Genomic DNA, 12,002 nt, shown 5'->3' on the forward strand with positions numbered 1-12,002 from the left:
GTGGTTTGCGTTTAGAAATTTGGCTTTACCCTGAGTGCATGAAAAGAGTCATTAAAGGGTTTGAACAGAAAAGAACCCATAAAGAGTTGGATTTTAAGACCTAGCCTATTAATTATTAACCTTAATTATTTGCTTCCTAAACATTCTGTAGTTCAAGTCTAGTCAGTATGATAATTTAGAAGTCAGTTGCAATAGTCTGCACAAGAAGTGGTGAAAACTTGAACTACAGCAGTGGTAGTAGAGACGGAGGAAAGAGAATGACCCCAGGAATATGTAGGGAATAAAATAGGCAGGACTTGGTGTGTTGATTGTAGATTTGAAAATTGAAAGGGAGGAATCAAGTTTGTTAAAATACCTCTTTATTGAGCAGCACAGGGAGTTAGTATATTTATCTTATTGGGTCTTGGAAAAGGAGGAGACTGTTGCTTCATGTTGAGAGCCAAGAGAATAAAAGGCAGGGGGAGAATAAGGGCTGGTGGGGGTTGCCTTTCTATAACCCTCCATGAGAGATAGACATCTCTCCCTGTGTCTTACTTTCCTACTCACTGTACTAGTGGTCTTCAAACTTCTTTTTTTTTTTCTTTCATCCAGGCTGGAGTGCAGTGGCTAGATCTCAGCTCACTGCAAGCTCCGCCTCCTGGGTTCCTGCTGCCTCAGCCTCCCGAGTAGCTGGGACTACAGGTGCCCACCACCACGCCCGGCTAATTTTGTTTCTGTATTTTTCGTAGAGACAGGGTTTCACCATGTTAGCCAAGATGGTCTCAATCTCCTGACCTCGTGATCCGCCTGCCTTGGCCTCCCAAAGTGCTGGGATTATAGGCGTGAGCCACCACGCTCAGCCCAAACTTCTTTTTAAAGTAGTAGGAAGACCCCTTTATCCAAACAAAATCTTACTATGTAAAACCCCAGGATATGACAGCTAAAACAGAGGTGAAGGGACCTGAGGCACCTCCACAGAGCCCCAAGGACTCTACAGAATAGTTTGAACACCAGTGTTCTAGGTGAACACAGCTGAACTTACTCCTGCCTTCACCACCCCAAGCTTCAGATAAAAGTTGATGTCAGAGGCCCTGTAGCCCAGGGACTGAGAGAGTGGTGGTATCCTCAGATTATAGCAGTGCACTTGCTTTAGAAATAATTTGCTCTTGAGGCATGTGTGAATTTAAGAAAGGTAAAATAGATGAAGTATTTATTGGCCTTAATCAATCTTAATTATCTTGCCGTACCAGAAACAGCAGGATGAATTGGGGGGAATACCAACCAGGGAGTCTAGAGGTCTAGTCCTGGCTGTGACCTTGGCTGGCCACTTGACCTTGAGCCCATCCCTGAACTTCATCCGCCTTGGTTTCCTAGCCTATTAAATGAGAACTGGGTGATCTCTGAGGTCCCTTCTAGCTCTAAAATTCTATTAATTTGAAGTAGCCAGCTTTTTGGGAAAAGATTTTTGATTGAAGATGCAGTCTCAGAGATTAGTGCCTGCTCATGAAAAATGTCCTGAAAGTCCCACAGAGGGAACAGAGGTGGGGCACAGCCTATGTTATTTATAAACCCGTCTTCATCATTCTCTAGCTAGACATAGCATACTTTTGGCAGTAAGTTTTTAGTGGGGATTTTCCATGACCTTTTGAGGTTTAATTTTGGCCATATGAACACGGTGATAATGGACAAGTACCTCTGGCCAACTAGAACTGCAGAATGTATAGCAAAAGTAAGAGATGTCTGAGGTGACTCATTTGCAAAGTTTGAGAGTGTAGCCTATGTTCTAACCCCCATCTCTGTCATTTTTTAATTTTTATTTTTATTTAATTTTGTTTTAGAGATAGAGTCTTGCTCTGTTACCCAGGCTAGAGTGTACTGGCATGACCATAGCTCAGTGCGGCCTCCAACTCCTGGGCTCAAGCGATCTTCCTGCCTCAGCCTCCCGAGTAGCTAGGACTACAGGCTCATGCCACCACATCTGGCTAATTTCTCTGCCTCTGTCATGTAGAGTGGCCTGCTCACCATTTCTCTGCTACTGAGCTTTAAAGAAGGTGGCCCATTCTCTTCCCTGAGCCTTTGCTGATGTATTAGTTATAAATGGCTGCATAACAAATTACTACAAAACCTAGTGGCTTAAAACAAGAAACATTTATTACCTCACAGTTTCTAGAGTAGCAGCTTAGCTGAGTGGTTCTGGCTCAGAGTCTCACAAGGTTGCTGTCAAGATGTTATCTAGGGGTACAGTCATCTGAAGGCTGATTGGGCTTGAGCATCCACATCCAGCCCCACTCATATGGCTCTTGGCAGAGGCCTCATGTTTTCATCATGTTTCTCCATAGGGCTGCCTGAGTGTCCTCACTACATGGCAACTGACTTTTCCCAGAGCAAGAAAATTAGCAAGAGAGAAGTTACAACCTTTATGGCTTGATAGCAGAAATCATTGTCCATCATTTTTCATTTTTTCAAAGTCCTTTCTTTTTTTTTTTAAGAGAGAGGGACTCACTACATTACCCAGACAGGCTCAAGCAATCCTCCTACCTCAGCCTCCTAAGTAGCTTGGACTACAGGCTCACACCAATGCCCCCAACCATTTTGTCATAGTCTACTTGTTAGAGGGAAGTCATTGAGTATAGCCCTTACTCAAGGAAAGGGAAATTAGGCTCCATCAAAGGGAGGAGTATCATAAAATTTGTGGGCAAATTTTAAAACCATCACAGCTGGCTCTGGGAGTACTTTTCTGACCAAGGTAGTATCATAACAGGTTTTATTCAAGTGTATATCAGGTTAGTCAAGAACTCAGTTCTCACTCACAAACTGGTCCTTAGAGCTGGGTAACTATTGCTCTCTATTTCCCCCTTGAGATATATTTAACAGTTATTAAGGAACTGGATGAAGAGAAATAATGTGAACATGCACATTAATTAATTTATTCAGTAAACATTTACCAGATGTCACTCTGCAGAGATATAAAACAAACCAGTCTATGTCTTTGAGGAATTTGTACTAGGGAAAATAGACAAAAAAAGAAGAGGAAAAATACAATACAGTGTGATAAATACTATGATAGTGGTAAGCACAGGATGATTTGGTACACAGAGAAGGGGCACCTAGCCAAGACTAGGGACGTCAAGAAGTTAGGGAAGCTTTCTGGAAGTGGTGACTCCTGGGCGAGGGCCCCCACCCACCACACAACTCAGACAAGAGCTTTGTGACCCTGTGCAAGAAAAGACCTCATTATTCTTTTTACCTTACAGAATGTTGCTGAGGCACAGTGCATTGCCAACCAAGTTCAGCTCTTCTATGCTACTGATCGGAAAGAGACCTACGGGTTAGTGGAGACCTTTAACCTCAGACCAAATGAGTTCAAATATATGTCTGTCATCGCTGAATTGGAGCAAAGCGGGCTTGGAGCAGAACTGAAATGTTCCCAGAACCAAAATAAGACTTAGAACTGTACAGGTTGGCCCTTCATCTAGTAGACTCAGCCCTCGATAGTCTAGAGCCCACCCCCTCCTCAGGAACTCAAGAGCTCAGCATTTATAATGAGCAATTGGTAATGAGTTGCCCTGTGTGCTTATCGCAAGCAGTCATGGAGATGAGCCCTATTAATTGATGTTCAGGAACGAAGGTACCTAAACATTCTGATAATTATCTCAGCATACTTGAGGTTTCCTTTATTAAGTGTTCGAGGTTATAACAAGAGACAGACAAGGACCTATAAGACAGTTGACTTGGTTTTGCACAGTGTAACAGCGCAGTTGCATTCTGGCCACTTTGACCTCATAGCTCCTAAATGATGAGTTTGTCATTTTTATGAACTCATGACAGGATAGTAAGGTTGAAGACCTGCTGTAGTTAGATAGGGGCTTTAATGCTTCCCATGCACCGGTCATCTGGACAAAAGCATAAGCCAAACATCCTGTTTAAACTGTAGAATAACCAGATATTCCCATCAGGATAAAGACTTCATCTAGATGATGCCCCTCAGTGATGCCTTTAGTGTAGCTGGCTTGGGGTATCAGCAAATTTGAGGTATAGTTAGTTAAACGGTACAGGGTCTGCATACTGTTAAACCATAGTTTGTGGCACCCGCTTCTCTAACTCCACCTGTTAGAAGCTATGTGTTTGAAGGAATAAATCAGTGCAGTGTAAATAAAATGCTTTCGTAAGGAGAAGATTAATCCAGGTTTGCATGATTTTTTTAAAAACAACTCTAAACATGATACAAAAAAGTGGGTGAAAGTAAATGTTCCCAGAATGGATGTGGGGAAAATATAGCAATAATTTTTTTTTTTAAAGTTTGGCTTACAATGTTTGTTATACAAAATAATGAAATCTAAGTTATGTACTGTCTTTAGTATCAGGGCTATGGGCTGATTTTATCAAAACTCATCTTGGGACTGAACAATTGCTTGGAATACCAGAAATAAGAAAGTTGTTCTCCAGAGCTGGAAACCCATCTTTTGTTTGTAATGTCACTGTTGTGGCTCCAAGCTCAGTGATAGGAAAGGACAGTGGTTACACACCAGCCTTCTGAACCCAAGGCCCCCAGTATTGTTGTCAGCTGCCTTTACTGTGGCATTTCTTTCTCTTTCTTTGTTTCCTGAGATGAAGTCTCACTCTGTCTTGCCCAGGCTGGAGTACAGTGGCACAATCTCAGCTCGCTGCAACCTCTACCTCCCTGGTTCTAGCAATTCTCCTGCCTCAGCCTCCTGGGGAGCTAGGATTACAGGCGCATGCCACCATACCTGGCTTATTTTTGTATTGTTGTAGAGACAGGGTTTCACTATGTTGGCCAGGCTGGTCTCGAACTCCTGGCCTCAAGTGATCCACCACCTTGCTCTCCCAAAGTGCTGGGATTACAGGTGTGAGCCACCGTGCCTGGCCTGACATTTTTTTATTGATCTAACGTGCTCCACTCTGCTGTTCCTGCCTAAGATCTGGTTGTATGACACTGAATGTGATGAGTGGGAATTTAAGCAGTATTTGCAGCTTGTGTCTGTGTGTTTTCTTCCTTCCAGAAGAATTTTTATAGGTGGAGCCTGTCCCTAAGCTCTTAAAATAGGATAGACCTCCCACTGTTCTCTGAGCTGTGTCTATTTTGTTGCACCTTTGAGTCTCTGTATTGAGAGAGACAGTATTTTTTTTAAACTGGGGAAGCTGCTATCCTTTCACTATTTCTCTAAAGGTTGAGCTGTTAACTAATGCAAATTCTGGACCTGCTTCTGGTCCTGGCAGTTTATCTTTTGAGAAACTTGAGTCTTATCTGCCCTGCCATTTTCATTAAATGCCTTCTGACCTTCTGAATGTTTTGGGTCCCAAGAATTTTTGACATCAGATGGGGTCGTTTTTATGGGTATCCAGTTATGTTTGCCTGTCTTTCCAGATGGACCCAGTTATTAGCCATATATAATACATTGTTACACCTCCACCAGCGGGTGAGGAAATGATGGAAAAAGGAGTAAGAAATGGCTACTCGTTTTAATCATTCCTCCTGGATTTGCCCTCAGTCCCTAACTGCCAAGTAGGATGTGTCCATGGATAATTATGTTGGCCTGACTAAAGTACCATGTAGCTGTTCTTTATATTTATTTACATAGAAAGATCTAGCAAAGAACTCAAAGAAAATTGTACCATTTAATCAATAAATTTGTCCCCTGGTGCTAGCATGGTGTTATAGAAAGTGGACAGGCTTTAGAGTTAAGTGAATCTGGGTTCATATGTTAGTGTTATTATTCATTAGCTCTCTACTGTTGAACAAATTGCTTAAACTATCTAATTCGGGGGGGGTTCCATCTAAAATAGGGATAATAATATCTACCTCATAGATATTATTCTCGTAGGATTATTGTGAGAAATAAACTGACTTCACTACAGTAGAAAATAGCAACTACCATCCTTTTCTCTACTTCCCCTGCCCCTCATTAAAGACTAACACAAGTTAGCATTTCAGATGTGTAGATCATTCTTTATTCCAGTTAAAAGAACAAACTTTATCTCATCAGTTCTGAAACTTTAAGATGCAGTAGCATCACCTAGAATGCTTTTAAAATGCAGATTCTCAGGCACAACCGTACACCCCCCACCACACACACACACACACACACACACACACACACACACACACACACACACACAATCAAGAATCTGTGCAGAAGGCACTGGGAGTCTACTTGTTAATATGTGCTCCAGATGATTCTGATGTAGGTAATTAGCCAGCCACACTTTGAGAACCATTGCCTTATTTATTCTTTACAAAAATGTACATTGTCAGGTCTTTCTTTCCTGTGGATGCTAATTATAGGATATTTAGGTTCCTCTGTTCTTTGTCTCCCATAGTGGCCCCCTTTGCAAACTCCAAATACATTATATTTATTTATTCTTGTGTCTTTTTTCCCCCACTAGACTGTGAGCTCCTTGAGGGCCAGGATTTATCTCTGTTCCCAGTGCCAAGGACATGGCCTGGACCATAGAAGATACTCAGTTTTTTGTTGAATAAATAGGTAATATGGATTTCAACCAAAACATTGTCTTGTGTATGTACCTACATGTAAATACTCTAGATTTAAAAGAATCTCTTAGTACACATAGATCGAGAATTTGTTGAGTAGGAATATTTGCAAACCAAGATACCAAGTTATACACAGTCTCTGTACCTCACAATCCACTGGCATTACCTCGCTGGACCATTACACAGTACAACTTAACAGTTGCTCCAGAGCATCTATTCTGCAGCCACTATGTTAAGTGCTGGACACAGAAAGATGAGTAGGTATGATTCCTGCTCTCAAGCTCTGTTTTAGCCACTGCCTGTTTCTCTCTTGCCTCTGATTCAATGCCTCACACCAACACCTGATTATAGTTTGCTTTGTCTAGTTCTTGGATGTTCATACTGGTACTTCTTTCTTCTCCAACCAGTTTGGAAGCTGGAGCCACATATTTGGTTTTGCACTCTCCATACTGACCTTTTGTTCAGTCTTGGAGAAGAGGTACTAATGCCCACTTCCTAGTCATTTGATTTGGCATTGAGTCAGCATTCATTCACACTTACTGAGCACCTGTTTGCCAAGCACTGTTATTAGAAACTGGATAATATAGCAATGAACATGGCAAATAAGGCCCCTGTTCTCATGTAGTTTATATTCTTGTAAAGAAGACAAGTAAACCAATAAAATTATTTCACTTACTGGTAGTGTTATGAAAATTAAAAAATAATATTATAGACTATGGAGTGGAGGCAATGACTTAATGGTCAGGAGAGGCATCTCTGCAGCAGTGGCAGCTGATACATGAGCTGGGGAAAGAGAACCAGGTAAGAGAACAGCAAGTGTTAAACACCCTGGAGCAGAGCCAAGCTAAGAATGCTTGTTTCTGTGGCCGGGCGCGGTGGCTCAAGCCTGTAATCCCAGCACTTTGGGAGGCCGAGACGGGCGGATCACGAGGTCAGGAGATCGAGACCATCCTGGCTAACACGGTGAAACCCCGTCTCTACTAAAAAATACAAAAAACTAGCCGGGCGCGGTGGCGGGCGCCTGTAGTCCCAACTACTCGGGAGACTGAGGCAGGAGAATGGCGTGAACCCGGGAGGCGGAGCTTGCAGTGAGCTGAGATCCGGCCACTGCACTCCAGCCTGGGCGGCAGAGCGAGACTCCGTCTCAAAAAAAAAAAAAAACTTGTTTCTGGACAGATACAAAGATTCAGTATCTACCCTTTAGGAGCCCACAGTTCAGCGGCATGACCTGACATGAATGATTACAATACAAGACATATCGATCAATGCCATCTCAGAAGAGGCAAAGAGATTTAAGGAACTCTCCCACATGCTATGGAGGATGCAAAGCTTGCCAGTCTCTGGTACCCACCCAAGAGGCACTTATGGCTTAATGGGGAATAATGGGTAGACAGTGTTAAAATCTCAAAGGCCATGTGTTTCTTGCAAGAGACAAGAGGTACTCTGGGTTCGGTGCTGGCCTCCCAAGCTGCAGTCACGTACTACATAACAATGTTTTGGTCAAGTTGGATTGCATATGCAACTGCGGTCCCATGAGATTATAATGGAGCTGAAAAATTCCTATTGCCTAGTGACATCATGGCTGTAGTAATGTTATAGCACAATGCATTACGTATTTGTGGTGATGCTGGTGTAAATCTGTACTTCAAGTCCTATGAAAGTATAGTGTATAGGGGCCGGGTACAGTGGCTCACACCTGTAATCCCAACACTATGGAAGGCTGAGGCAGGTGGATCCCTTGAGTTTAGAAGTTCGAGACCAGCCTGGACAGCATAGCGAGACCTCGTTTCTACAAAAAAAAATTTAAAATTAACTGAGCATCGTGGTGCACACCTGTAGTCCCAGCTACTCAGGAGGCTAAGGTGGGAGGTTCACTTGAGCCCAGGAGGTTGAGGCTACAGTGAGCTGGGATCACACTACTACACTCCAGCCTGGACAACAGAGCAAGACCCTATCTCAAAAAATAAAAAGGTATAGTGCATAAAATTATGTACAGTACATAATGCTTGATAGTAGTAAATGATTATTACTGGTTTATGTATTTACTACACTTTATCATTTAGAGTGTGCCCCTTCTACATATAAAAAATACTAAGTCAATTGCAAAACAGCCTCAGGCAGGTCTCTCAGGAATTATTCCGGAAGAAGGCCTTGTTCTTATAGGAGAGGACAGCTCCATGTGTGTTATTGCCCCTGGGTACCTTCCAGTGGGACAAGCTGTAGAGATGGAAGTCAGTAATGCTGATGATCCTGACCCTGTGTAGGCCTAGGCTAATGTACGTGTTTTTGTCTTAGCTTTTAACCAAAACATTTAAAAAGTGAAAAATAAAATTTTTTAATAGAAAAAAGCTTATAGAATAAAGATAGAAAATATTTCGTATAGCTATGCAGTGTGTTTGTTTTAAGCTAAGTGTAATTATAAAATAGTCAAAAAGTTTTAAAAATTAAAAGGTTTATAAAGTTAAAAAGTTATAGTAACCTAAGGTTATTGAAGAAAGAAAAATATTTTTATAGATGTGTGTACAGTGTTTATAAAGCCTACTGTAGTGTACAGTAATGTCCTCCTCAGTCTTCACATTCACTCAAAACTCACTCACTCACTCACCCAGAACAACTTCCAGTCCTGCAGACTCCATTCATTGTAAATGTCTTATACAGCAGGATCATTTTTTATCTTATACTGTATTTTTACTGTACCTTTTCTATGTTTAGATATGTATAGATAAGTATTTACCATTATATTACAGTTGCCCACAGTATTCAGCACAGTAATATTCTGTACAGGTTTGCAGCCTAGGAGCAATAGGCTATATACCATCTAGGTTTGTGTAAATACATCCTATGATGTTCGCACAACAACCAAATCACCTAATGATACATTTCTCAGTGTAGTCCCCACTGTTAAGCAATGCTTGACTGTATACACATTAACAGTAACCACTAAAAAAAACCAAAAACAAAACACAATAACCAGTAGCATTTACTAAGGGCTGACCGTATACCAGGCACTGTGCTAAGTCCTTACATGGCTTATCTCAATCCTACCAACCCTATGAGGTTGGCAGGAACCTGCTGGTCGGTGACATGTGCTGCTCTCTCCTTGTACCCTTCTGCCCCAACTCCAGCTCAGAAAAGAAAGCAACCAGCCAGGCGCAGTGGCTTATACCTGTAATCCCAACACTTTGGGAGGCCAAGGTGGGCGGATCGCTTGAGACCAGGAGTTAGAGACCAGCCTGGTCAACGTAACGAAACCCCGTCTCTACTAAAAATACAAAAATTAGCTGGGCATGGTGGCACACACCTGTAATCCCAGCTACTCAGGCTGAGGTACAAGAATCACTTGAACCTGGGAGGTAGAGGTTGCAGTGAGCCCAGACTGTGCCACTGCACTTCAGCCTGGGTGACAGAGTGAGCCCCTTTCTCAAAAAAAAAAAAAAAATAAGTCATGGTTGGCTCTGGAACCAGCCCTGAGAAACATGTCTTCCAATTTTCTTGCTGGTAACTAAAGAACAAAATGCATGCATTATGTACCTCTGATTCCTCCAGACAATTTTGCAAGACATCATGTTCTAACTAGGGAGGACTTCTTTTGGAGAACTTTGGTCTTGTCAATTCTTCTGATGTGACAGATTGATAACAACATCTTTATCCTTGTTCTGCTAAAAGGGAGAGCTGGAGCACAGAAAGGGAAGAGATGACTTCAAGGTTGCTGTCTGCATCAGGAGCCAACCCAGGAATAGATGACTGCCCATGCTCCACACTTAATAGGATCATTTGTAATGTCCACTGAGCTGGCTCATTCTTCACATTCACTTGAACAGGGCTACTTCTGAGGTCTTCAGGCTTTAGGAACTGGAATATCTACAAGAAAAATTAGTTCAAACCACTTATGAATCGTGACAGGTTCCCCAGAGCTTTCAGGACAAAGTCCTTTTAGATCAGCTCACAGGAGCTTCAGGATCCAGTGCGTGGTGTCTTCTCCAGGCTCATTTTGTGCCTCTCCTACCCACTCCTTTGGCTCCAGCCATTCTGGATGACTTGCAGTTCCCTAAACACATTGTGCTCTTCCTACCTCTGTTCTGCTCTTTTCAAATACATTTGCCTGCTTCAAATACCTATTCCTCCTTAAGTTAATTCAAAGCTTCACCGTAGTATCTCTATGAGAAGCCTTCCCTGAGACCTATTCCCTTCCACATGGCCCCCCTGCAAGCCTGGCTTCCCCACCAGACTGAATAGCCCTTGGAGACTGGGATCATATCTTACTGGACATTATATTCCAAGTGTCCAACACGAGACCTGGTAGAGAGGGATAAGATACTCTGTGGATGCTGAATAAACTCCGTTTGAGTGACCACTAAACTCAGACCACCCAAGTCTACAAATATTGCTTGCAAAGTGAGATCCAGCTCTGACAAACACATTGTGGTTATGTCCCAGCCCAAGACAGTGGTCATTTTGCTTGCTCTTATTGCAGAGGCTACATGTGGAAAACCAAGCCAAGGGGCGAACAGAGAAGGCAGTCAGGTCCAGGGTTTGTAAGCAGAAAGAACTGAGAGATGATGATGAACAAACTTTTGGAGCAAAACAATTAAGTACCAGGCTGTCACTTTCAAATTCTTGTCTTGCCTTGCCAAACCTTAACATTAAAAAAGACCTGGTTGGGCGCGGTGGCTCACGCCTGTAATCCCAGCACTTTGGGAGGCTGAGGCGGGCGGATCACGAGGTCAGGAGATCGAGACCATCCTGGCTAACATGGTGAAGCCCCATCTCTACTAAAAATACAAAAAATTAGCCAGGCATGGTGGCGGGCACCTGTAGTCCCAGCTATTCAGGAGGCTGAGGCAGGAGAATGGTGTGAACCCGGGAGGCGGAGTTTGCAGTGAGCCAAGATTGCACCACTGCACTCCAACCTGGGGGACAGAGCAAGGCTCAGTCTCCAAAAAAACAAAAAAGACCTTACAGGCTAAGTGTGGTGGCTCATGCCTGTAATCCTAGCACGAGGTGGGCGGATCACCTGAAGTCAGGAGTTCGAGACCAGCCTGGCCGACATGGTGAAACCCCATCTCTACTAAAAATACAAAAATTAGCCAGGCATGGTGACAGGAGCCTGTAATCCCAGCTACTCAGGAGGCTGAGGCAGGAAAAAAACTGCTTGAACCCGGGAGGGGAGGTTGCAGTGAGCCAAGATCACGCTATTGCACTCCAGCCTGGTCAACAAAGTGAGACTCTGTCTCAAAAAAAAAAAGGTTGAGGGACGGCCGGGCGCGGTGGCTCACACCTGTAATCCCAGCACTTTGGGAGGCCAAGGAGGGCAGATCACCAAGTCAGGAGATTGAGACCATCCTGGCCAACATGGTGAAACCCTGTCTCTCCTAAAAATATAAAAATTAGCTGGGTTTGGTGCCTATAATCCCAGCTACTCGGGAGGCTGAGGCAGGAGACTGGCTTGAGCCAGGGAGTCAGAGGTTGCAGTGAGCCAAAGCCTGGCGACAGAGCAAGATTCCATCTCAAA

The 12,002-nt window shown here is 43.2% G+C and overlaps 1 protein-coding gene across 1 annotated transcript in view; it reads left to right on the plus strand.

The window, feature by feature from the left end:
* LOC105494976 (ATP synthase mitochondrial F1 complex assembly factor 1) overlaps positions 1 to 6,107 on the plus strand; it is a 34,273-nt gene extending 28,166 nt beyond the window's left edge. The window contains exon 9 of the mRNA XM_011764078.3: positions 3,234 to 6,107. Within this exon, the coding sequence (XP_011762380.1) occupies positions 3,234 to 3,428 (195 nt within the window). The 3' untranslated portion in view covers positions 3,429 to 6,107. The remainder of the gene's footprint in view (positions 1 to 3,233) is intronic.
* Positions 6,108 to 12,002: the final 5,895 nt, after the last annotated feature.

Source organism: Macaca nemestrina, chromosome 1 (genome assembly GCF_043159975.1).
Source record: "Macaca nemestrina isolate mMacNem1 chromosome 1, mMacNem.hap1, whole genome shotgun sequence".
In the NCBI taxonomy this organism is placed as follows: domain Eukaryota; kingdom Metazoa; phylum Chordata; class Mammalia; order Primates; family Cercopithecidae; genus Macaca; species Macaca nemestrina.